General features: G+C 40.6%; 1 protein-coding gene and 1 long non-coding RNA gene across 2 annotated transcripts; both read left to right on the plus strand.

Moving 5' to 3' along the window:
• Positions 1-1,880: 1,880 nt before the first annotated feature.
• Positions 1,881-27,068, plus strand: igf1 (insulin-like growth factor 1). Its single transcript, XM_067581582.1, has 5 exons — positions 1,881-2,217; positions 3,555-3,714; positions 20,593-20,849; positions 21,485-21,520; positions 23,134-27,068. Exons 1-5 carry the CDS (start codon positions 2,170-2,172, stop codon positions 23,191-23,193), a joined length of 561 nt encoding a protein of 186 aa, XP_067437683.1. The 5' UTR covers positions 1,881-2,169; the 3' UTR covers positions 23,194-27,068.
• Positions 5,138-11,205, plus strand: LOC137175741 (uncharacterized). Its single transcript, XR_010925707.1, has 4 exons — positions 5,138-5,455; positions 8,748-10,057; positions 10,510-10,668; positions 10,848-11,205. It is a non-coding gene; the product is annotated as an uncharacterized lncRNA (long non-coding RNA).
• Positions 27,069-27,517: the final 449 nt, after the last annotated feature.

Genomic DNA, 27,517 nt, shown 5'->3' on the forward strand with positions numbered 1-27,517 from the left:
TCTGCAAACATGCGTTTTGTTGAAATGTGATGGCGTAAAGTAGGGCTGCAACTGTGTTTGGTCTGTGCTTCTCCAGATCCCAAGCTCACATATTTAAGTTGTTTGTTTTGTCTGATAAACAGTTTTAAAACCCAAAGAGATGCAATTTACTATGACAGAGGAATAAGAAAACCACATTTGAGAAGCTGGAGCCAGTACATTTCTGGCTTTTTTTTTTTTTTTTTGCTTTTTTTTTTTTTTTTTTTTTTGCTTAAGTCAAATCATAAATTGATGCAGATTATTTTCTGTCCATCAATTAACTGACTAATTGTTTCAACTCTGGTGTGAAGCCACAAGATAAATGAAGATTAATCACTGTCAGTTATTTAGCTCAGTGGTTTCCAACATTTCTGGCGTATGACTCTTTAAAAATGAACCGATCCAAACTGACGAACATTTGTTGCTGGTTGCATATGACTGTGAGCAGTTCCCACAAAAAGCGGTTTTCCCTTCCGAGATTGTTTTGTTTAATTTTTTGTTTTTGTTTTTACAGAACAATCTGTTTTTCAAAAAATATTGCGCAAAGACCTAATTTTCTGTGGCTGAAATGTTTTTTTCTTCCTCTTGTCTGTCTTGTTAATCAACTTGTGACTGCTCAGATTTATCTCATGACCCTTTTGTGTGCCCCTGACCTTTATGTTGGAGACCTATAGCCTTGTAAAAACCTGTAGCCTCTATACCACAAGCGTGATTCACAGTGCTGCCTGTGTCATGTGGGGACATTTGGTCACGCTTATGTTTTTTGACCCACTTTACTCCAACAAACTAGGCTGTTGCGTGTCTTGAGCCACGGTTCCCCTTTTGGATCCGACCTTGCTTGTGATGCACTGACACACGCCGGCCGAGCATGCTGGGATACGTGCTTGTGTCCTGTTTTATGATTGGGTCACAGCACTGATCTCATGTTTAGTGATTGGATCAGTGTTGATATCCCATCACTGCTGAAAACAACTCTCTTTAAGCCCTCGCCTCATGTGAAGCTGTGGTTTGTCATTGCTGGGGGGGGCGGGGGGGTGGGTTTGCATTGACACAGTGGGAACACTGGGGCCCCTGTGATAATTGTGGGTGGCTTTGCACAATGAGTGCCATCCAGTGTTTGTCAGTCCACCAGTAAAGCATCTGGCTCCAAGGTGGCTCGAATCTGAAATCTGGAAAAACATGTAATAATTGTCCTCCTTATCATGAATTCTCTTGTGTTTTCATATGTCCACTCAGTTCACGAAAGCATCAAATGTCATCAGATATCATTTGCAAACAAACCTGTTTGTATTGACTGCAGAGGAGCCAAAGCAGTGACTGATTTATACCAAGAAATGAAAGTGACAAAGTGCAGAAAAGAACCAAATCCTGCACAGAGGCACAAAGTTTATTTCAGGTGTTATCTCTGGCTTATATTTGCTCTGCATGACAAGCAAAGTGCCTCACTTGTCCATATTCATGTATTCAGTTTTAGTATTAGGGTTTTTTTTTTATTAGGTATCCAAGTTCGTATCACAGTGGTGATTAAGTGGGGAAAGTGGGTTTAATGATTAATTTGACCGTTAATCTGCTACCGTTAAGACTTTGGGTATATGAGCTGTTGAGATACGCGGTGCCAAATTACGCACAACAAACCAGCAGTCATATCATAACCTTCAGCTTGTCTTTAACTTCGACTTCATGAGATTTCAGCGCATAAAACAGAGTGTGAGCTGCTGCTGCTGCCGCTGGGGAAGGACCGCTTTTTTTTTTTCTCTCTATCTTGATCTGAACTACTAACCAAGTCTTACAGAGATCAAAATTCAATCTAGTTCTAAGAAAAAAAAAAAAAAGAGAAATGACGTTATTTGAATATGTGCCCAAAATCCTTAATGAATAACTTAGGACGAGTAGGAGGCAAATGCTGCCCCAGCTGTTTCCTGTTGAAAATGTCTGTGTAATGTGTGTGTAATGTGTAAATGTGAGGGATTTTCTCTCTAAATCCGTCTCCTGTTCGCTAAATCTCACTTCTCCAAAACGAGCCTGCGCAATGGAACAAAGTCGGAATATTGAGATGTGACATTGCCCGCATCTCATCCTCTTTCTCCCGTTTTTTAATGACTTCAAACAAGTTCATTTTCGCCGGGTTTTGTCTTGCGGAGACCCGTGGGGATGTCTAGCGCTCTTTCCTTTCAGTGGCATTTATGTGATGTCTTCAAGGTAACTTACCTGATTTCCTTTGACACTATAGATTATCACCTTGGTTCTTCACTTGCTCTTTATTCGCACAGAGCATCCTTAACTTAAACTGGAGCAATAAAAGGGGATATTTAACGTTTATTTATATTTTACTGCTTTTAAATGCATGATAAATGTGAATTTATTCAATTTTTATCCTTGTCATTCTCTTACAGAGTATTTATCCTGCATGTCTTGGTGATTTTCTCCACAGATAATGTCCACTTCTGCTTTAACTGACTTTTCTCTTTTTTGGGAATCTTGACATGAATCGTGCATGACTTTCACTGGTCGGATGAATGGGTTCATCCTCAGCGCCTCTGTGCGTCCTGCGCTCTTTTTCACCAGAAAGCCCTAATACAGCTCTGCAACTTTCAAAGCAATTACTGCTGAGTCTGCATTATTAAGTGCTAAATATCTAACCTGAGGCTGCAGGGTTAAGAGAGGAGATCTTAACATGAAATGCTTACGGGCGCAGCGGTTGGGGTTGTAATGTAGATGGGTAATGCCCTGTGTTTATTCTCTTTATTATGTATATTTGGCCCACTCAGCTTCCTCTGCTGGGTTTGGCGGGAGAGCCGTTTTCCATCTCACATTTTGGATCGGAAAGATCCCCGGTGCTTTTTGCATCTTTTATTCTGCTTTTTCAATCTTGAAGCACTTTTGCCTCAGTTCTGTGCGTAATAATGCACTGACAGCTGCTTTATGGCACAGGGGACATGCTGAAGGTTTATTGCCAAGTGGCCATTGATGATAGATTTGTGAAGTGGGTGATTTCATCTATTAATATGTTTTTATTGACTTATTATGACACATACAGGGGCTGAGTAGCTGGATGATAAGCAGGAAAAGTGTGTTTTCAATTTGGACGCGCTCGGCTCCGTTGCGCACAGGCGCCCCGGAGCATCAGAGCTTGTCAGCCTCCTGTTTGACTGTTTGACTCTGGCACCAAGTGGAAGTCTGGATTTAATACATTTTCCTCTACATCTCCAAAACCCTGTAAAGTTACCATCTGTGGCCACGGCCACTTGTATTTCTTGTTTAGCAGAGGGGAAAGCCTGGAAGTTGGAGCCTTAAGCTCACTGGTCCGGGAAAATGTTCAGTATTGCCACAGTTGAGGTGCCCTTGAGCAAGGCACTGAGCCAACATCTGTGCCAGCTGGTTTGCTCAATGGCTGACTATGTAATAAGAGAGCATTTATTTTAAAAGTGTGACTTTCCTCGGTTAAGTTATTGATTTAATGAAACTCTGTCTCTGATGATGCTCTGTGTTTTACGGCAGTGATAATATTAAAGCTCTCCCTCTCTCCCTATGCACAGAGTGCGATGTGCTGTATCTCCTGTAGCCACACCCTCTCACTACTGCTGTGCGTCCTCACCCTGACTCCGACGGCAACAGGGGCGGGGCCAGAGACCCTGTGCGGGGCGGAGCTGGTCGACACGCTGCAGTTTGTGTGTGGAGAGAGAGGCTTTTATTTCAGTAAGTGCACCTTTTTATTTATTCATAAAGGTTGGCTGTATCTGTCCCAGAGCTCTCCACCTCCAGCGGGCTCATAAATAAAAAAGCAGCCAGTTTGACATCTTGTCTTGACTTTCCCTGCATTAATGTTCTCTTTCTTCCTTCATTCATTCCTCTTCCACTGCTACATCTTCTCTTGTGGAAGTTCACATTCATCCCTGCACATTTGTTTTAATGCTTGACTCTCATTGATGGACTGAAGCCCAGGTTCTGAACAAGCAAACCTTAATGAAATATGGAATAATGATAAGTAACTACATTTTTGTAGTTAGTTATCGTTTGTGGCAAATCACAGTTTTGCCCATGGGGAAAAGGCTTTAAGTGGAATTTGGCTGACTATCTCTAAGAAAGAGGAGGGGTAGAAACTAAATGTTAGAGAGAAGTTTTTTCTTTTTTCCACCAGAGAAGGGAAAGCTACCCAAAGAAAACCCTCCACCAAGAATCCAGGATTTAAATCTCCGATTTTCCATTAAGGGTACAACCCAGGCCAGAACAGCACAGGATATATGGAGCTACCGAGGTTAGGTGCAATGTTCCACCGACTGCCACTGTTTCTCAGAACATGTATCCTGATCTGTCTGTCAGAGACGAGCAGAGCGGCTGTACATTAGCAGCACGCTGTAAGCAATTGCTGTTAATTTACAGCCAGTTTTCAACACTAATATACTGTATTGATGTAATACGGTTTTGTACTGCGGTTAGCAATGCATTGTGGGCTGCCCCATATGAAGCAACAGCACAGAGGCCCTAAACAGTATGCTAATGTTTTAAATTACAGTAGGCCTACACTACAGTATTTTTGCACAGAGAATATTGGAGCTTGATAAGAAGTTTGATAATAAATTGGCATAGTCTTTTAATACTAAAATTACTGTTTTGTTAAAGTTCGTTTTCCAGTAGAAAAAAAAGTCGGAAATAATTTGCCATTAGGAACTCGTGAGGGGATTTTCTCAGAAACAGTCATTTGAAAAGCAGTTTTTCCAGAGGAGGACGCACTTCCGAGGACATGTGCTCCACATCAACAAGACATCCTGCTTCATCTGCATCGATCGGGTTGTGCATCTACAAATTAGACGGTAATTAAAAACAATCTTATTTTCCTTGTTAGTATCTTATTCATAAAGGTAGCATTACCAAAAACAACGTTTGAAATCAATCTCAGCAAGCTGTCTAGCTAGTGAGTGTGTGATTTTAAAATGTCACTTATCAGTGAGGCTGAGATGTGAATAGCTCAAACATTTATATTTATATGCATTTTAGATTCACTGTGTTTTATCAAATGCTCACCATTTTGGATTATCTGTGAATTTTCTTAAAACTGGAGTGCGGGACTTTTACATATAAATGAACATCCATTACATTCAAGCCCTTGCCAACGAGTTCACACAATGCTGATTAAGCCTATCACCGCCAGATAAATCTCTCTGTATTTCGCAGTATACCAGAGTTTTTAATGTGGTGTCTGTGGCGACATTCCCGCCCTGGCACACCGGTAGTGATTCATTTTACGTCAACCAGCAATGATTGGTTTGCCAGAGCTTAAGGGCGCCCATAGAGCATGTGTGCCAGAGACTTCCGCCAGACTTCTGGTTTAGCCCCTCCGCTAACTTGTGGGATAAAATTTATCCACCGTTTTACAGCCGCAACAGTAGCGACAGGGACTGGTTCACACATGTGCTCATAGAACTGGAGTTACATCCAGGTAATTATGATTTATCCTCACTGCCAGAAGGAGACAAAAGTTCCGCACTGCAGGTTTAAGATTGGTACCAATTGTTGCTAGCTAGCTAGCTGTTAGCCTTTTGCCCCTTGTTAATAGCTGCAAATGCCATGAAAAAACACTAAACAAACTTGAAGGTTGGAATGGTGATGGGATAATTTCAAGCAGAAAGGTGGTTTATCGTTGAGAGGAGAGCGAGCTGATAGCGTTAATGTTTACATACAATTAAAACATTGATTTCTGTCACTCTTGATTTCATAGCCAACCAAGGTTAACATTGCGACCTGGTTTAAGACCAGAAATTTCAGCACAATTGATACAGATGGTACAGAAAAGCAGTCAGTAATTATACTGGGCTTCTTGTTGACATATTTTAGCCTTATTACCATCAATGCATAGTATGTTTCATTATGCATTTGGTTAATGTCAACACTAATTTTGAATGTTGATGAAATGGAATTGACTATCTGGAGTAAAAATCTGGCAATTGTGTAGGCCACTTTATTTTTTCCCGCATTGGCAGCAAAAATGTTCCCCTGTCAGGTCTGTGGTCATAACTGTGCCACGATATTGGCTTATGTAAGGCACATGAGAATTCATAAAAATACACCTAATTTAACTTTTAAGTGTGTTTTGCCAGATTGCAGTCGGACTTTTCAAAACTTTTCAACTTTTAAGTGTCACACTTACAGACATAAAGACAAATGTGTGGTCAGGCCTAGGTTGTCTGGTGTAGTTGAACTAACATGTCAAGTTGACTTCTGCAGTGCAATGTGTGAGAACTTGAAGGCCTTTTACTCTCATTTGAAAATACACATCAGAGAGGGGAAAACAGCTTGTCCTTATAGACAGTGTGACAAGAGCTTTGCAGTTTTATCCACATTCACGTCACACATGAGTAGGAAAAATAAAAATGGTGCCGAGGAAAATCTGGTTGATTCAGTTTTGAATCCTGGGATCTCCCACGAGAGTGAAAAAGAGCAGTCTGATATGCAGATTGAGCCTCCCAGTGACGCAGGTGATGAGCAATCAGAGCTTTATGCAGAAAATGCTGATGAATCCCAGTTCTTGAAAAATATAGCCCTGTTTTATTTGAAATTGCAAGCAAAGTTGTTGCTTCTGTCCTCTGTCATTCAGACAATTATTGAAGATTCTCAGGAAATACATGATATAAGCCAGTCACATTTGCTTTTCAAACTGAGAGAGGAGCTGGTTATACTGGGGGTTCTGGTAGGGTTGGGAACAGAAAACCAGTTCCAAATTAGAGCCAAATCCAAAATGCCAAGAAGCAGGTACCCGTTAAAAAAAGTTGAATTTCAGTTCTGCTTATCGGTTCCTAAAATAACAATACCCCTTTATTATTGCAAACAAAGGCTACATATCTGCAAGGTCCGGTCTATATGATGCATCAACACGTCGATTTGTTTAAATAAGACCATGCTAACGTCACAGCAGTAGTGAAAGATGGAGTGTGGTTAGCGCTCAAAAGTGTGGCCTCACTTTATGAAAGAAAACGACAAGGCAACACATGTGGGAAGCCAATTACCTATAAATGAGGTTGCACATCAAATTTGACCAAACATTTAAGGCAGCACGGCATCGATCTAAAAGAATGTTCAGTGTTTGATGTCTTGCAGGTCTTAGCCTGAGTGTGTCATCAGCCAGCATTAGCAACTCGCTAGCACCTTCAGTAGAGCCAGGGATACCAAGCTGTGACACACCGTTCTCTTTGGCAATACAGGGAAATATGACCAAAGAGAAAACTGAGGAGTGTCACAGAGCAGTAACAAGATTAGTGGTTACCTTCTGTTTTTATGTATTGACTTTGTTTATTTGGTTGCAGCTAGGTGTGGTGCACTGAATGCACTTTAGTTCTAGCATTTCTAACACTGCTTTAGCATTTCATTATTTCATTGTTTTTAGTGTTTCATGTGGAAAACACAGCAACCACTAGCTATATATTTTGTGCTTTTCGTGTCTCATTGCAAGGATATACTAGCAAGGAAAAACTAGCACAATGTAACAAAAATTTAACAGAGCAAATGGAAGCAGATCAGAAAACAAGGAAGCTTCATACTAAAATATGAGCAAATATACCTATCAAACAGAGGGAATAGAATAGAAAATAAAGGCATCTTTCTAATATAAGCCTGCTTCCAATAAAGGTGAAGGACAGTCTTCATCTAGTGGAGGTGTTAAATGTAACTCTGTGTTTAAAGCGCTCATATACTTCCATGTATGTCAGCCAGGGTTTCCTCCATGTCTTCGCCATGATCTTTTTGAAGGTAATGTATCCTCTGATCTGGCATTGTACATTAACCATCTTGTTATGGTGGATAAACAGTCCAGTTATCCTGAGTTGGCTCTGCAAATAAATCAGTTCAAGTACCTCAGTAAGAATTCTAACGACAAACGTTGTGAGGATAATCCAGAGGGTGGAAAACTTAGGGGACGTGCTGTGCAAAATTAGTGTTTACTCAGAATGTTGCCTGTCTTGATTGGAGACAAAATAGAAAATCCAGGTGACGACGAAATATGGCAGTTTGTTTTACAACTTAGAGAAGTCGTGGACCTCATTTGTGCACCAGCCATTTCAACCGGCCAAATAGCCTATCTAAGTGTTCTGATCGATGAATAATTTGCATTGCTGAAAGCGAGCCTTTCCTGACCACACACTGTACCCAAACATCATTATTTCAGTCATTATCCAGAGCTCATTCTCTAGTCTGGACCACTTATTCATCTATGGACATTAAGTTTTGAGAGCAAACACACATATTTTAAGCAGTTATTTGAGAAAATTGCATTAAGAATCAATGTGCTACTCTTGCAGAGAGACATCAGCTTCTACTGGCCTTTCGGATTGCTGGCAACTTCCCTCCAGCTGTTTTAGTGGAAAAGTCTCAAGTCTCAAGCGACTACAATGATGACGTCAGAGAGGCAGTTGCACAACATAATTTTGAGGCTGTAAACACTCTGATAGCCCATGAAGTGACTGTGAAGGGTAGAAAAAATTCAAAAAGAACATTGTGATCATTGAGATCGATGATGATGATAAGGGACTTGTAGTAGGAAGAAACAAAGTGGTTCTTGTTCATAAGGCAGTATATTTTATTACTGAAAAATATCATGCCATGCGTCATCCTGACATGGGTGTTCAAAGCCTTTCACTGATGAAGAGAAGCTACTGTTGTGTTAATCAGGAGAATCTGCTAGATTACTATCCCTTGCCACACCAATGATAATTCTTCACCATTCTCTCCCTTTATTTCAGAACAATGGCTAACTTGAGTGAAGAAATCAAGGAGATCATCTGCAAGACCTTGCCAAATCTCTCTGAAGAGACCCAGTGGCAAGTAATTTCTAAACTTCAGAGCTCTGCTTTGGGGTCAAAAGAAGATTCAAAATATATACAGCAGGAAGACAATGCTGATCTGTTACCTGTTGTTAAGCTCCGAAAACTCCTGGATGCATTTAAATTAGGTGATTTATGATTAATTCAGTGTGGCATTTAAGTAGGGATGCACCAGTCACACCATATAGCTTATTAGCAATGTACCCTAAATCTTTCTTTATGTTGGATCTGCAAGCCAACCTTTTCACCACTGAGTAGTGCTTTGTCAGTCTCTGAGTCTCCATGACCGTCATCAGGCACTCCGCCTCATTCTAGCCCATCACAGCTGTCAGCCATTGCATTATTGTCAAGCCAGGCAGGAAACAGCTCAAGTACTGAAAACATGGCCAGAAACATTCCAGGTCCCTAAGTTGGGAACAAATGCCAGAAGAGATACGTTCTGCAATTGTAGTCGGCAAGAGACCTAAACCAGTGGAGCGACGGCAGATGGTATGAGTACTCGTATATGAAATGAAGAGGTATGAGGCTAACCTCACTTGCTCACAGTGCCTCACTGTGATTAGAAATATCATCAGGCAGTATCCAAAGAGGCTGATATGACCGTAGATGGGTCACTTTTGGGTGGAGGTTATACAGTACATCACTTTTGATTCACGTGAAAAACCACATAGAGAATGTGAACCGTGAAGGAAGCTATGCACGCAACTGAGCTTCTCGATCCAGTTCTACATACAAGATGGGGCCATCCGACACTTATGGATGTACAAGATTTCAGCCAGAGCTCCCTCAAGAAGAACTAATGAGACTGTGGAGCAGAAGCACCGAAGACTGGAGAAGATTTACCGACAGGAGGGTGCACATGGAGCTGAAAGAGCAGAGGTCAAAAATCTCAAGGAGCTCACATTCTGTCTACAACATCAGCATATAAATGCACTTCTGCCTCCTGACATTGAAGATATGAGAAGCAAATGGCCTTTTCTTTTCACTCAAAGATGCTTATATGCTCATTTTGAGTTGCTCACAGACATCAATGTGCTTCGTAGCTTGGAACTCAGTGTGGAGGAATGTGGGAGAGCCATCACAGAAGACGCCAGGGGAAAACCTACCAGCAAAGATGTCAAGGATGTCCTCTCTGAGAGTGAAGTTAATGAGATGGAACATCGAATTGTTCAGCTGCTCATGGCACACACTTTGGACAGAGCCTAACAGAGCTGGTCCCTCTTACAGATGTAAGCTTATATTCTCTTTCTTGCCTTGTGTTTTAAATTTTGAATGCCATAACTATTTATTCACATATCATACCTATTATTTGCTGCTTGATGCTCTTGTCCGACCTCTCTATATATTGAAAATATTTTCTTTGTTGAATTACGCAAGTGTATTACTATGCAGTGGAGCCAATTCTCATATCACCATGCCCGTAAGCTTGAAGAGAGGCTTAAATAATACAGTAATACACTGCCAATTTTCAACAAACAAAATAAACAAAATAGTTCCAAGATATAGAGAGGTCTGATAGGAAAATCAAGCAGCAGAATTACACAAAATACCTCATGATATCAGCACCGGTTAGTAACTCATATCACCTTATGTTAGGAAACCCAAACTATCCTTTTAAGACCACAAAGTGTTCCTAATAGTTTTCCATTCAGTCTCTGATCTTAGACTGTTTTGATTTCAGGCGCTTCATTGGTATCCAGAGAGAGGAACAAAGGCCATCTTGGGCAAGGTTGTCTCCAAGAGGACGGGTGTGATCGTCCAGAAGAAGTCTGCCACAGTCAATAAACACGTCTCCACACTACTGAAGAACCTCACTGACCTTGAATGGGACTTCATATAGGTCAGTGAGCTCTCTCTCGTCTCCCTCTCTCTCTCACTCCATGTGTTGCTCTGACAGAATGACGTTGCCACATTAAGCCACAAGAGGGTTGGTTATAATCAGCTTTATAAGCATTGATTCGGCATTTTTATTGTACATTCCCAATTCTAGAGTTATTTATGTTTGTTGCTGTTTTACAGGGGTAACACTGGAATAAACCTAGGGAGAGGAACAATGACCAGCAAGGTGATGGTCATCTTTACCTAAACAAAGAACATTCCTCTTATGCATGCACCTACATCACATGACTCTTTTAAGAAGTAAAACATGAGCCTACCAATGTTTTTTTCCTAAATGGTGATATTGATGCATATTTTGAAAATGTTCTTAATAGTACAGTTTGTTTTCCAAATGTTGCTAATGATGCATATTTTCAAAATGTTCTTACTGATGTATGTTTTCAGACAGCAGAGAATACATTGCAGTAAATTTAGATATTGTAGATATTTTATTATTTGTTTTTGTTGTTGTTTTACATTAGCAGTATTTATGGTGACACTGCCCTTATAAATAAAAGTTTCTTTAATTCATATCTTTTCTAAGTTGTTAATTGCTTATTTTGCATAATTTTCATAAAAATGCATATTTTTAAGCAGATGTCTGTAGCCCACAGAACAATGAAGATTGATATTTTAGATATTCTGAACTGGTAAACTGAGTTATTGTATTAAGATTATGCCTGTAAAACAATGAGAATTTAAAATAACCCCCAAACCAGAATGTTACTGTAAATTCAAATAATCACAGAAATATACTGCATTTAATTTTTACTGTAATAGACTGTAAAATCATTTAACAGTATGAATACTGCAGAATTACGGTATATTGGTGGCATCTCTGCTACCTGTATTTTACTGTAAATATCAGTTTTTTGGGTGTCATAATAACATGCTAATAACTTGACAATAGACCATATTATTCATATCTACTGGTGGAACCTTAAAACTCATTTCTAATCATACTACTGGATAACCATTACTATTTAGACAGTATTGACCATTTTTGCATTTGTTCAAGTTACAATCACACTTGGAAATACTTTTCCAGAGAAATTGTCATGGTAATTTTATTATCTTGGCCAAATCCAGTTGAGTCAGCTGTGACTGTTTAACTGCTCTTGATGTACTATGAAAAGTGAAGATTCTTGGCAATCTTCATCTGATTAACTTCACAGCCCAATTCTTTTGTGAACGGCCTTCATCAGGACCACCTGCCTTGTTGTTTCAGACAACATTATGTTCCAGCAACAAAAGGTCGCTGCACAGGTTTCTGAGAATTTTAACCGCCTTCCTGTATGTCACAAACTAGTCTTTAATACTTGTGAAAAGCTCAAGTGACTATTTTTGCATGGAGTGAGGCTTTTTTCAGCCTCAACCAAATCAATGCTCTGTCGTGCTTGTAGAAATTTCCGCTGTTGACGATACCTGTGGTTATGGTGTCTTCTACGGCCTACAACACCTAGTAACTGTGCTAGCAAAAGAGCTGAAGATCCATCCATTTATTGCCACTTATCCGGGTCTGGGTTGCAGTGGCAGCAGACTAAGCAAGATAGCCTATATGTCCTTCTCCCCAGGCATGTTCTCCAGCTATTCCTGGTGGATCCCAAGGTATTCCCAGGCCAGATGGGATCATAATCCCCCCAGCATGTTCTGGGTCTACCCCAAAATCGTGCTCTTAAGGTGCATTAGATATGACGATGGCTCCACTTTGCCTTTGTGGAAGTTGTATGGACAGGGAAGCACCCAGAGCCCTGACCAGCAGACCTCTCAACTCCATTGACGGCATTCTCTCTTATTGTCCATGCACAGCTCAGTGTGCCCAATAATTAAGTTCATATTGGATGATTCTGAAGCACACAATCTACACCCAGTATTGACAGTCACATCCAATGCAGGAAGTAGTGTCCTATATGTAGCAAGGTGGAAAGTAAGGGGGTGATACCAGAGTTTATGTCCTGTCACACACTAATATTTAACCTAACCCCTAACCTTTACCTTAACCTTGACCAAGTGTTTAATTTGCTTAACCTGGACCGTATCTTAACCATACTGTTGTTGTCATGCATGCTGGGGTTTTCTGCAGAATCATCTAATTTCAACACTCTGTCTGGCAGTAGGGCCACCATGCACCTTGCTGCTGCTCCCCACCATCCAACTGTCTCATTCTTCCACCTCTGCAAGCACCTCTTCCAAGACCAGTCAACATCATTCTTTGTATCGGGCCCTTTGTACGGAGTTTGCCAGAGAGTTGTTGGAGAACCACCAAGCTGCTGCAAAGCTGCGAGTCTTGTTCATCCAGATGCTGCTGGCAACACCCGCATGCTGTGAAGTGGTCATGACAGCCAGCTCGATTGCCAGTTTTCTGCCAGTTAGACTTTTTGGTCTTTGGATTCCTTCTGCTGCAGCACTTCTCCTGTATAAATGACCATGTTCTCTTCATTCAGGCTCAGTGGAAGATTATGGATTACATGATCAAAGATTACATTTTAGTTAATGCAGGCCTTAAATTTCTCTTGTAAACTGCAATAATCAAACACCAACAAGACATTGGCATCCTCTTTATAGATGGTGATAGCTGTAAAAATTTTTGGTCAGTTGTTTGATTCTAATTCAAACTCAATGCTAGATCCCAACAATAATGTTTCATATCTCAGTTTGAACGTTTGCAAATTTGTCCCAAGAAGTGGCTGCAGATGTAGCTGAAAGTTGATGAAATGTTTAAGATTTTGACAAGGTATGAGGGTGTCCAGAGATTGGATGATGTGAGAGTATGATGAAGTATTGGCTACTGATAGCAGAGTTTTACTACAGCTTTATAAATGTTTCTCAAGGGCTATAGAAGTATAGCACAACTGTCCATATTCATGTCATGAGAAAGGTTTGAATGGAGGCCAATGTAACTCATGAATCCTCATGCAGGATACACTTCTTAAACAGGAACAGACCTTTTTGTGGTACAGGGAATGTATTTGTCTTTCCCGCATTACCTTACACTGAGCAGTCACTGAACTGCACAGCGTCCATCTATCAATACCACATTTTCCTGTGTTGAAAAAGAGGTGTATTTCACGAACACTCCATCCTTTTTCTGAAGAGACGATGAGGTTTGAGCAGCAGGGTGCTGTGCCTCGGAAAATATGCTTCTCCCTGTCTTCCTCGGTTTCTCTCGCTCTCTCATATTCTCGCTGTCATTCTTTTTCCCTCTCCTCTCGTTCGTTGCCACATGTACCAGTGGCTGTTTGCGTGAAATATCTGGAGAATCCATTTGGGTTCTGTCGTCTATAGGACCCGGCAGCGTAATAGTTTGGCTAAAGGAGGCATGCTCCCTTCCCTGAACTCTTCCCCTCCAATCTGGCTGTGTTGAACTTGGCAGCCCCAAGATTGATAATGTGTCCAGAGACAGTGTTGCAACGACAGTGGGCTTTCTGCGGTGAGAGGGCTTTTGCCAATCCACCTTACGCATGACACCGGTTAAGTAGCCTAAACTTGCATTTCGAGACTATAGATTTCCTACCCTGACAGAAATGCTAAATACTAGTTGGTGGAAATTCTTTTTTTTTTAGGTAATGAAACAAACTGCGGTCTCAGAAACAGAAAAAAAATCCACAACTGTAGTCAGTTTTTCCAATTAGCCTGACCTAGAAATCCTCAGTTGTCTTTGCAATGCTTTAGCAGGCAGGAACGTGGGGTGATTTGACTGGGATGTTCATTCCATGAATCAGATGTTATGGGAGTTTTTTTGGCTAAAGTGTAAGTGCTAAGTAGCTCCCTGTCCTTAGTCACTTTTAGTTCATGCTGAAATGTTCACATTTGTTCTAGAGTGAGTGTGAGATCTTTAATCTTACTGTTTATTTCTGGCTAATGAATGATGCACACACTCTCAGGAATTACGACAAGAGGGAATAATCCATCATTTCTTGCCAAGAGCTAACTGCTGGTACATGAAGTTCTAATAAAAACAGAGCAGCCAAATGTGAAATGTGGTATTTTTTTAAGGTGTTGTTTTGGCTTGTACTAATGGCATGTGAATTGAGGAAGGTGGAAATTGTTTTTAGCAGCCATTGATGAGACTTCCTCTTCAGTGTTTGTCCCTGTCAATTTTATTCAAAGCTACTGGAGCTGTGGAGAGAGGTAGAATGTGTAAACAGGACGTCACATGCATGCACGCACACATGCACACACTCACACACACACACATAGCTCGGCCTTGTCCCTCAGCAGCAGGGGATTATGTGGATTACAGGATGATCAGGACACCCCCCTCCTCCTCCCTCCCTAGTTTTACAGTGGACACACAGCGAAAGCCACTGAGATCTGAAGAAAGACCCCCTGTGTCCTCTCCATCACTGTGAAAAGGTGTCGTTTTCCCATTAAGACCTGAACTAAAAATCTCCGACCCCTCTGTGAATAACTGCTCAGTGGAACAAAGAGGCATCTCATGAAAAGGACAGACAGACATCCTCCAGATTTAGATCTGTACATTAGGTGAGGTTGAGACATGAGGGATTTGAGGGCACTCTAGGACTAAAAAGTACTTTACCTTTTGAAACTCTTTATCTGTTTAATCCAATCACATAATTTAGGAACGCTACAAAGAAAAAACAGGATATATCTAGTTGCATTAGTGCAGAGATCACCAAGATTTATAGTTGATATCATGGACCTTTCTGGTGCGTTATTTCTTTTTAGGTTGCCTCACACATAATCTCTTATTTCACTTACCAGTTGTAAAGGAACCAAGAAATGCAGCACACTGTTCATACTTACTTTATCAACTTTAGACCTTCAATTTTACCTTTATTAGGTAAAGTTCTGGACTAAGACTTTGTTAATAAAGAGACAGAGTCACAGTCATGTTTTTGATCCTATGCACCTGCCAAATAGGACTTTATAGCATGTAGATGGAGCTTTGTTGAAATTGTTAACCGTTGCATTCCAGTTGTACACAAGAAAAGGATGAACTATATACAGTATATACAGTACCAGTCAAGCATTGGGACACGCTTTCTCATTCAAGGGAATTGGAAAATGTGTCCAAACTTTTGAATGATACTGTGTATAGTCGCTAAAATTTGTTGCAAATGTTTCTATTATCAACAAAAACAGATACGGTGACAAGGGACAACCCTGTCTAACACCCCTTGATTTTAACGCCCATTTTTCATAGTCTTACTTGATTATTTATTATGTATCTTCACCTAATTTATTAAAGAACCACCTGTGTTTTGTACATTTGTAAACTCTTTCCTATCTCGTAGTTTCAAAACCGGCCTGTTCGATTTCCAAAAGATGTCTTATACTATCAACAAAAAAAATCTGTCCTTGATAGATATCAATAATGCTGTGAAGAATACTTTTAATGCTAGTGCCAATGCATTTAGATAAGATTCCAGTGTCACAGCACAGTAATATAAGGAACACTTCACTCATGCCATAAACTCTTTGTGGTACCAGTGATAAAGAGGTAGTTTCCAGTACTTTAGCAGCTCTTATAGTCCCTGCCCAGCCGTAAACTGCCTGACACTTCGCAGGAAGAGCAGTGCACCGGCTCCAAGAATCCACTGGTTTTTATTGACCATGACCAAGCTATAAAACTCAGATGCTTTCTGTGCCACTCTGGAATGGGGTAATCCAGCCATCTCTCCCCAGTGCTGCTCCTTAGAGGAACGAACACTATGTGTGCTGTGCCTGTCAAAGACCAAACCAAAGATGTTAGATGGAGCAGTGCAGTGGCATCAGATGAAACACTGTGCAAAGACTAAAATCTGACACGTTGAAGAGAGTTAGTGCTTCTGCATAGTTTCATGTGAAGAGGGATGCTTACTGATTGACATCTAATGTAAATCATTTATATGAATACTTCACTACAAAGGAATACTCTTTTTTAGTATCAAACCTTCTTATGAAATATGGTCCTGAAATGTCATAACCTGTTCATTCGTGGAGGATGAGCTTGAATCCATGGCAGTTAAAATGGATTCCAACGGTGAAAACATGTCAGAGTATATCAAAATGTCTCCTCAAACGACTCCTGCAGCATAAGGCAATGTCTGGACAGACTACAGCCACGTAGCCCCCCTCATGCATTTCAATGAGACCCTGTGTTGGCACAGCAGGGGTCCCAAAGCAGAGAGCTCCCGCAAAAAACAACAACATCCGGCAAGGTGCTGCATTGCCCAGTAAAATACAGTACATATGCGGGAATGCTGTTACATTTACAGTGTTTCACTTCATATCACAACCTCTTGACTTTGTACTACATTGTACATTGTAAATATCTCAAAAAACTTTAATACAAACTCAAGAGGTTGTGATATATCTCACATGTGCAGAGCAGTGGCATCATCTAGTCTTTGGAGCCATTTCTAAACAAAATACTGTGACCCAGTGCAACAGTGTGGTTCATTAATGTGTTTTTAATAACAATGGAGGAATAAGATATATCACACACAAAAAAGATTCATGGACGAAAGTGGATTCCTTGATTTGGTTACCAGCAAGAAGATTAAAGGATATGGCTGGTGGTTTTCTATATTTTTCTTATTGTCAATAGCCAAACCAGCAATGAACTGATTCTTCTTACATTTATTATGTCCAATATCAACTAAATATTTGCAACTAAGTAGTTGGTGTTTAACAACTGAATATTGAACCATGGTTGACTAATGTTAGTATAACTGCAACAAAGATATAGTGAACTGCACAGTGCGAACAATGCTAACACCGCAGTCTCTCCAGCCTTCCTCCTGCTCTACCACAAAATCATTGTGAATGGCTGCTCCACCAGAATGCGCATCACAATGATTTGTTGTTGCACACTTTCGGTTCAAACAGATGATAACTGGTACGTTCACATCTGTGAAAAGTGCCATCTTAACCTTGTTAGGCTCTGTGCCTCTGAATTTGGAAAAAAAGACTGCTGTTCCTTTGCTTAAAATTCACAAATTTTACATTGGAGGAAGCGAAGATGAAAAAATATCGTGAGAAAAGGCATGTGTGGCGTGATATCGTGAGATCTGTGTCAGTTGCGTGACTCTCACGCTCACTGCGTGAGAGTTGGCAGCCCTGGTTTAACAACAGTCACAGAAAACATCTCTTTGTTTATGAGGGATTACAGCAGTTATCCATGGAATTGAAGCATTTAAAACCTTCCAAGGCTTTTAGACGTGATTATTACATGCATGTTTTTCCCCAACCTGCCCGAGCTGATTATCCTACATGTTACAACCGGTGCCAGCTGATTTTTCTCTCCCTTCCAGCTGTTTGTGCAGCAGGGTTGCAAGCTATTTTCAGAATAATAACGGATGTTAATTTGTAAGGCTTTATTGGGAGGGATTGGAAAACAGTCCAGACAACGAGACACGGCCCCATATTTGGCTTTCAGCAGCCATTATATAATCGCTAGCCAGGACTCAATGTCATATTTCTCTCTTTCTAAATTTCTTGACATCAGGTGTTAATATAACAGCCAGTACTGGTCCCACTGCTAGACACCACAGGGGAGAAATTGCTGATTTTGTTTGTTCAGATGAAAAGAATGCATTACTAAAACACAGTGGAATACCCGGTTATAAGAGGTAAATAAATTAGCATTTGGGATGAATAAAGATACATATTTCAAAAGCTAAACTAAGATCTTTTTTGTCATCTCCATGTTTCGTTCAACACTTGAGTTTGGAAGTTTGAGATCTGGGTAAATCCGGTTCCTCTGTTCCCTAAATAATGCAGGTGCACAGTGTATTTTTAGCATCATTCTACCTTATGTGCAACATGAAAGCCTCCCTATCGTCCCCCCTTTTCCTCCCACTCATTCACACCTCCATTAGCGTCCACCCTGCTTTGTGGTCTGGGGGTCTAAGGAGAAAGATGCTTCTGTTTCTGAATGAAAGCTGCTCTCTGTCCAAAACAACATTGTCAGGACAAGGTAGACACAGAGCCGAAGTTAATGTACTTTGTCAGCACTGGCAGGCCTCTGAGCCAAGAGCTATTAACTCTGAGAGGGAAAGGCATTTCCTCCTTGTAAATGCCATATTAAATTATTATTATTTCATTTGGTAACAGGGAAAAGCCCATCAGGGCTATATTACTCAAGGTGAGCAGGGAATTGTAAATGGAGAGTCAGAGATTTTCTAAAGGCCACCAAAAGAGGGTGGGTTTTGGGGGGTAAGGGAGTTGAAAAAGGAAGTGAGTATTGACGTCATGGTAACTTGATGTGGTCACTGAGTCAAAAAGATGTATATCACACCTTCAGATAGACTTTTATCCATTTAATTGAGACGAATACATGCGCATTTTCACTTCCTCTGTTTACGTTTCGTAGGCATGGAACGTGCATCAGGCCTCCGTCTTCAGCATCCGTGTTGTCTGACTGGTACTCAGGCTTCTGCCAAATGAAAATGTGAATGAACAGTGGGGTATAGCCAATGGGGGTGCAGCCTGAAAGCCTCCTTGGCTTTTTCTGCAGGTTGATCGGGCCCAGGGGGCTTGTGGTTTAGCCTCGCTGGATGGGCCTCTGTGTAAAAGATACCTGGGCCAAAATGGCTGAGTGTGATATTCTCAACGTTTGGGTGACTGCGACACCCCTTTTTTTTCTTTATGGGAGAAACAACTGCCATAAAGGGTCGACAGTGTGCAATGTGATACGCTGTAAATTTTGAACGGAAGAAATCCATGTAATTAGGGCTGTTCATTTATCAGAGGAATCAGACTCAGATCTGGCCATTATCATTACGTTATTAGGTGTAGTGTCTGGGCCACTAGCCACAGTTTTTTTTGATTAATTCCCAAAACGGTAAAGCCTCGGAGAGAAAAGAAACCTTATTGATAGAAGTTGAGATGTCGTACTGCTCTGAGTTACTGTTGCTATGCCTGTCAAACTTTCCTTTTTTGCACAACATACTTATGTAGTTTAACTGCTGCAAATATTTGATTCTCGAAATTCTAGTTATTCCCGAAAGAAAGGGTCCTTTAATCAGAAGGTCTGTAATTTCTGAAATGAGAATTGCTGCTTGCAGATTTTATCAGCTTTAGCTAACAAGCTAACGTTAGCCTCAGGTTGAAAACGCCCTCTGCGGCTGATTTCTTTAAAACAAGAACCCTGTAAAGGGGTCTTAAATATGCACTTGAGAGCTACATATGTGATATTGTGCTGAAGGACTGAGGCTAAAGTAGTAGTTGTAATGTAAGATAAGACTATTTAATTCAAACATTCAACCCTGTTCAGCTGCTTAGTTTAAGTAGAGGTTAGATTTAGGCTTTATTTTTTGTAATTTCAAACACTATATTTCACTTTTAATGTTAGAGATTAGGATGAAGACTAACTAATGTATTGGGAAAATGTAATTCTATCTTGGATAAGTAACCAACAGCACAAGAGCTGCTAGCCTAAATTCTCATAGTAGCATCCAGGACCGCCAGCCACATAGTGGGGAAATACTACACAGTGTTGGTGCTAGTCATGAACAGGGTTTCTTTTGACCTGTAACCCCACAAACTAATGTAGTATGAAATGCCTGTGGCCTTCAAAGTAGCGCTGAGTTACTACTGTAAAGAGCTATTTAGCTGAACATTTGCTGCTTGCATAAATCAGACAAATCAAATTCCTTGATTCCCACTTTTGCTCTTGTATTTCTGGTTTTTGAAGAGGGTATAAAAGAAGCCAACATCTAAACTCTTTGTGTACGCTGTATAGCTGTTACTACAGCCTCATGCTCAATGCTTTAATATGTGGAGGAAGGCCTGCCTCACCTTAGTCATGGTTGCTAAACTATAACTCAATAATCCCTGTTCGGGGAAGAGGGTTTAGCCAACGGTCAATTTGTAGAATCTGGCCAGTTCTTTAATGCTGTTTGTTTGATTAACTCCTCCTGCTGTTCTTCTCCAACAGGTAAACCAACAGGCTATGGCCCTAACGCACGGCGGTCACGTGGCATTGTGGACGAGTGCTGCTTCCAAAGCTGTGAGCTGCGGCGCCTGGAGATGTACTGTGCACCTGCCAAGACTAGCAAGGCAGCTCGCTCTGTGCGTGCACAGCGGCACACAGACATGCCGAGAGCACCTAAGGTTAGTACAGGAGGACAAAAAGCGGACAAGGGCACAGAGCGTAGGACAGCACAGCAGCCAGACAAGACAAAAAACAAGAAGGTGAGCACAACACCAAACAGATACACTCTGTTTGAAAAATCAGGAAATGTTGACAAAATAAGAGGATGGGATTGATGTTTTGGTCGCTTATGTCAGAGCATGCACATGTAATAACTTGAGTATGTTAAAGAAATAGTTAGACATTTTGGGAAATATGTTTATTTGCTTTCCTTTCTAGATGAGAAGTTAAGTACCTCTATGAAATGTGTCTGTTCAATATGACGCTACAGCAGTCAGGTAGACTGGAAACAACTAACCTGGCTGTGTCCAAAGTGGCAAAATCCACCTGTCAGTACCTCTACAGCTCACTAATTATCTTGTTTGTTTACCTGTTTACCTGTCATCACCAAGAGGTTGCCAGGCAACCAGAAGCAACTCCAGGAAGTCACTGTGCCCAACCAAAAAATAGTAGTCTCCCACATAACCCTGCATAAGCCCACATCTGGTCGTTTTTACACTTTGGTTTTTGTACAGATTAAACAAACAAGATATAATGTGCTAATTAGTGAATGAGCATATTCCCAAAATGTCAAACTATTTGTTTAAGGAGTCTATATGTTCAATAGCATGCAGTTTACTGTATATCAAAAGAAATTAATCCATCCAACTTAAGTGGCTTAATTTTCCTCCTACAGAGACCTTCATCTGGACATAGTCATTCAGCCTTCAAGGTATGCCTGCAAATGAACACTTCTCATCTCATTGTGTTTTTATTGTATTATTATTATGTAATTTAAACTTCTACCAACCACACTGTCTCCACTTTGGTGTTCTTTAAAGTTTCAAAAGCAGAACAAACTTCATGTTGAAACGAGAGAGATTCGTTGAAACATTCTTAGTCATCAGTTCTGAAATCCTCATCTCTTGGCCAACAAAAGAAAGCCTGATGTCTAAATGCAGAGTCTGTTTCATCCTCGAGTTGCCAACCTGCGGGAGAGTGTGATCCTTTTAAGATTGAACCATGTGCTTTTTATCCTTCTCTCAAAAAAGAAAACCATTAGCAAGAGAAGGAACTAAGTGGTTTTTGTGGTAGACCCAGTGGCACTCCCACTCCCCAGGCAGAATCTCCACTCTGCTACTGTACATTATGTGCTGAAATTCTGGCATCTCACCATAACAGGGTGACGCATGCAAGATCCAGATTTGATCAGGCACGCATATCACGTTTAGTGTATTATCGTGTCAGTGTCTTGCACATCACTCATCTGTTCATTTGTGCACTGTGGCATACTGTAAATGCTGCTATTCCTGCTCAGAATGACACTTTCTGAAGTTTTTCTCTTCAATGTTCGAATAGAAATTTGTATTCTCCTCACTTTTTGTCTCAGGAAGTATAAATATAATGATACAGCAACTATTGTGCATAATTTTAAAAGCATTTTTGCACATATTTTGTGGAAATAGCATCGATGCTTCATGCCTGTGGGTGGGCGGTTTGCTTGGTAAAAGTTGACTGACATTTGAGATTAGGAGTTGCTAGGAAACATGCATTAACTTCTCTGGTGCGCTACCGACTGGAGCTCGTTGTAGCCCTTCGAACGTTGATACAAGAGGTTTATTCCCCTTTTTCAATAAGCACACACAACGTTTGTCAGGTACTGTTAGCTATTTAAAATCTGTCCCGTTATAACATTGAATATTTGGAAGAAACCCATCGTGCTGTTAAGTTTGTATTTTACTTGGAAAGTGGAAGCTAGTTGGCATAGCTTGCTGATTCCTACTAGATGTTACTTTTTGTTCATGTTATTTCAACACCCGCTGAGTCATTGGCAGCTCCTGCACACTCAATGTTCCCACATTATACAAAGGATTGGCTTTTACGGGTCCAGATATGGTGACTGCAAATGACCAGACTGTCAAAACTCACAGCAACATGTAGTGTTGTAGCCACAGCACTCCTTACATTATTCAGTGATTCAAATCATGACACAGATTAGCGTAGGGAGTGCTCGAGTCACAGATGGGACTAATCAACGTCAATCCCCAGCCGGGGACCGGCAAGTTGGAATTGACGTGATATAACAAACTATTTTTAGTGCACATATATTGCACCAATAAAATTACAGTACCAACATCGTCAGTCAGAACCAAAAGTTTATGACCATTGGACACTAAAGTGGAGGACGTTGTCGCAGCAAAAACATATATTAGCTTGTATGTTTTTATTTATTTCACCATCCAAAGAACAGCTGTGTTTTTGGGGTGAATCTATCCCAAAACTTGCTCTTTTTTATCCTGTATCTATCTCTAACATATGTCTAAATGTGTTTCTCTTTCGTTACAGGAAGTGCATCAGAAAAACTCAAGTCGAGGCAGCGCGGGGGGCAGAAATTACAGAATGTAGGGAAGGAGCGAATGGACAAATACCCACCGACATGGGAAGAGAGAAGGGAGTGGCCTTACCTGGTACCCCTGTGGAATGGTTCACTGTAAAACAAAACAAAGAGGATGCTAACAATGGTCCGAAAAGCTCTTCAAAATGATTGAAACCTGAGAGCTAAGTGGTGTTTAAGGGTTTGATGGGGGATCTTGTGATTATTTTATACACTGCACCATTCCATATCGGGAGGAATTCTTTGTTAATGCAATGTAACAGACTAGTTTAGCTGCTGAGACACGAACAAGAGCTTATTATACCTCCATGTGTGAGCTGCAGCATCCCCTGGCTCCAGGAGAGGTGGGAACGGATCTGGGCTTCAGCCATACCGAAAGCTGCAGGCTGTGTATGAGAATCAGTGGTCCATCCTGTCTCCTGAACTTTACGGAGGTAAATCCTTTTACTCTGAGAGAGTGGATTCATTTACTCCTTTGGTAAGACAGGATACTTTGTCACCGGTCACATATAACAGTTACAATCCCAGTTAAAATCTGATTATTTTACCTTCAGAGTTTGTTTTTGCAAAAACTACAGTTGTTTTTATGCACCATGCATTACTGAGGATACGTTTAAAAAAGTAAAAACAAGGTTTGATTTAAAGACAAAGACCAGGTGGTTCATCATCAGACATTAACACAGTTGTTGTAGTTATTTTACCTTGAGCCCACGTCAAATCCTACTTCTCAGTATCTCAAACCAAGTCAGGGCTCTTCTGTCTAATTGGAGTCCCTAGAAGGTTTGCCAAAATCCCTCCTAAGCCTCAGGAAGTGTTGAGAACCTGAGGTCCGAAGTCTACAATCCAAACACATCTATAACAACAGATCAAGCACCATTAGAGGAGATTTGCAGGAAGATGGAAAATACAGTACTAGAAAAATAAGACTGAAGAATAAATTAACCTGAAGTAAAACTGAGTGAAAGTTTTTTGGCCAGTTAGTGGTGCTTGTTTGGTTGTCAGAAATGGGTCATTCGGTGGATTCAAAGTGCATTTGGCATAAGTCAGTGGAATAAGTCAAATAGCAACAATGAGGCAAAAGGTTTGTTGTCTGCATCCTTTTCACATGTCACCACTGTGGCCAAATTTGATTTTTGTCAACAATCCAGCCACTGGTGATCAACATTTGAGTCTGAGTGGAGGCCTGTGTTCAAGGTTAAGCGCAAGTCATAAAAGTTTAGTCACAGCAAGTCAATGGGCGCTCTAAAAAAAACAATCAACCATAGTAAGATCTTTTTTTTTTTTATTGCGGTTATTCTGAGTTAAAATGTCATTAATTACTAAAGCACTAAAGCAAAAGACAGAGGGGCTCTAACAATAGCCACATGGGGAAGTTTAATGATTGATCGATCTTGGCCTGCAATATGTTGGTAGTTAATGGGGAGTCCGAGAATTTGGCAACTTCAGTTATCACATAGACCTGACATCTTGGCTCCACAGCATCCGTGGAAAAGTCCACCGGATAAACACGTAGATTAGGCGATTTGGTAAATATTGCAAACCAAAGTGACAAGTACTCCCAAGATGTGAGTTAGGCACACATTTTAACAGTACACAAACACAGACACAGACACGCAGACACACATACAAAGCACCCACAGTGTAAATGAGAGTTGTGTAACTGAGCAAGGGTCAAGCACAGACACACAAAACACACACACACACATACACACACACACACACACACACACACACACACAAGCTCCATGAAAAGCCAGTTCTGAGAAGTCCTTGCATGAGGACTGACTGTTTATTCAAGCCTCCATGCGGATTTACTGTCATTTTATCACACAAACCGCCCAAGACATCTCATCTCTGGCTCTGCCTCCTCTGCCTGTGTATAATCAAACAGTACTCCCATTTATGTTAACCTATGCATTACTATCATTCATTGTACATGATGGTTTCATATAACAAAACTCTATTAAGAATCCTATCCACTGTATAATGGTGCTATTTTGTAGTTTGTTACTTGCAAGAGATGGCTAAGACAGACAGATGGCAGGGCTTACATTGGAGGTCTTCCCTTTTGCACAGCCTTGTGGCCACCATTTTAATAGTGTTTTTATTTGTAAGCTGTTTCAATAAGGTAGTAGTGTAAGCGAGTAAATGTATCTGTGTGAAATTGTGAATGCATGGAGAAAAAAAAAAAGAAAAAGAAAATACCATGTTGTGGTCCCAAGAAGGCAAAATGCTATTTTTTCTACTGTTTTTAAATTATTTTCTCAATATAGATCCCTTATGCCAAATAACTTGACAAAAGTACTGTGAACTGTGATTCTTCCAATTGTATTGAGATTGTTAAAAGTCATTGTGTGCTTTTGTCTGTCCTGAGATGTGTGTGTACATGCACCTCACTGGAAGCCAAGGTATTGACTATTAAAAAACACTTAAAGCGAGACTGCATAACTTTTCCAGCCACTGTGGCCACAAGTGGTAATTACAGGACAATCGTGGCACATTGACTTTGCCTTCATTTCCCAAGATTCTCTCGAGTCAGTCGCTTTAAAGACATCATCATGTTTATCTGTTTCACGCTAAAATGTAGTGTAACAGGAGCACAAGTAGAGAGAAGCCATAAAATTAGTAAATTTACTCAATATCTAGCTTAAAGGAAGAAAAGTTTGACATTTTGGAGAACACAATTCCTCGCTTTCTTGCTGAGTTTGATAAGAAGATCAATACCACTCTCACATCTGTCAGCTGAAGCCAGCAGGCACTTAGCTTAGCTTAGCACAAAGACTGGAAACAGAGCAAAACATGTAGTTTTTACACTGGTTTCCCCCTGCTTCCAGTCTTTATGCTAAGCTAAGCTAAGCAGCTGCTGGCTGTAACCTTATATTTATCAGACAGGTGACAGTGGTATGGATCTTCTCATCTTATATATTTCCCAAAATGATGAACTGTTGCTTTAAGTTTGCTAACATTAGCCTGCATAAACTACTGGTGATACCAGACCAAATAAGGCTGTAGCGACAAAACCATTGAGTGTATTGAAGTGAGCAAGGGTGCGTTTATCGCTTATGAATTCAACTATTCGTTTGTAACAGGAAGGATTGTGTTATTTGTAATTATAAAAAGTTACGTAGTCTCGCTTTAAGAATAAGCTAGGATTTTAATTTATTTCGTCCAAAACATTTGTTAGCAGCTCTCTGAATTAAGTCTTTTCACCAAGTAATTTAAAAGTGTGTTTTTATCTTGAATGATCAAAATTTTCCAAATGGGAATTTGCGTTTGTGCTTTGGTGTCTGTTCCTTACAAATTCTCTTTATCAGTCGACCTGGCGGCGGAAGTGAACAAAGAGCTAACATCTCTGGTCCTTCCAGTTCTTCAGATATACAGTACAAACCAAAGACTTTTTGATGAGAACAAAGCCTCACTCAGCATTGTTATGTCATGAACTAAACCTATGACCAGATCATTAAAGACTCATGCCATCCCTGTCTGAACTGCACTGCAGCTACAATACGCCCTTCACACACTGTCTCCGGTACCTGAAATACAGCTTGTGTAATGGATAGTTAAGTGAGCCAGACAAAAGTCCCTTAGTGTATCTGGTAAATTTGGAGCAGCAATGAAGAAACCTACGACAACCAACCTGAAATCATCGTTCAAACATTTCTGTTTGTCACTAACGTGAAATAAAACATAAAAAATGTGGGAGTTCGTGAGACATTCATGACTCTGTGAGGTGTTTAATAAGGAAATGTAATTTGCGTAAGCTCACTGTCCAATAAACTGTTTGATTACAGCGCTGTTATTTATGGTGCTCGATTGCCTTCTGTAGAAAAAAAAATACTGACAAATTGTTCACCATTCCTGCTGAATAAACCACTTGTCAACATCACAGAAATGGCTGGAGAGTTCTTTCATGCGGTGTGCACATACACTTGTAAACCCTCTAGGGAAACATCATCCTGTAAAGACATTACTCTCCCTATTACGCAAGATCACACTAGTAAACTCTATAAGGCTTTTATGAGGAACCCTGTGGATTCAGACACATAAACAGCAGATAATTACAAAGTAGAGGTTTTCTCTCTCTTAAGCATGTGCAAATCTTTTAAGGCATTTCGGCTATAGATGAAGCCGTAACTCAAGCTGAGGCTTTGTGCACCATGCAGGATGAAACTGAGTGTACTGTGAGTGTGCTGAATGACAAAGTGATACTTCCTACGAGGCGGCAGGGTCTGCCAAAGCAAACAGAGCGGGGCGTGGTGCTCCCTGAGGCCAGAGCTGCGTGTTCAGCTCTTTGGAGGATGCTCGCAGTGACAGCGCCGAGCTCTCACTCACTGT

The sequence above is a fragment of the Thunnus thynnus genome, chromosome 23, assembly GCF_963924715.1.
Source record: "Thunnus thynnus chromosome 23, fThuThy2.1, whole genome shotgun sequence".
Classification (NCBI taxonomy): domain Eukaryota; kingdom Metazoa; phylum Chordata; class Actinopteri; order Scombriformes; family Scombridae; genus Thunnus; species Thunnus thynnus.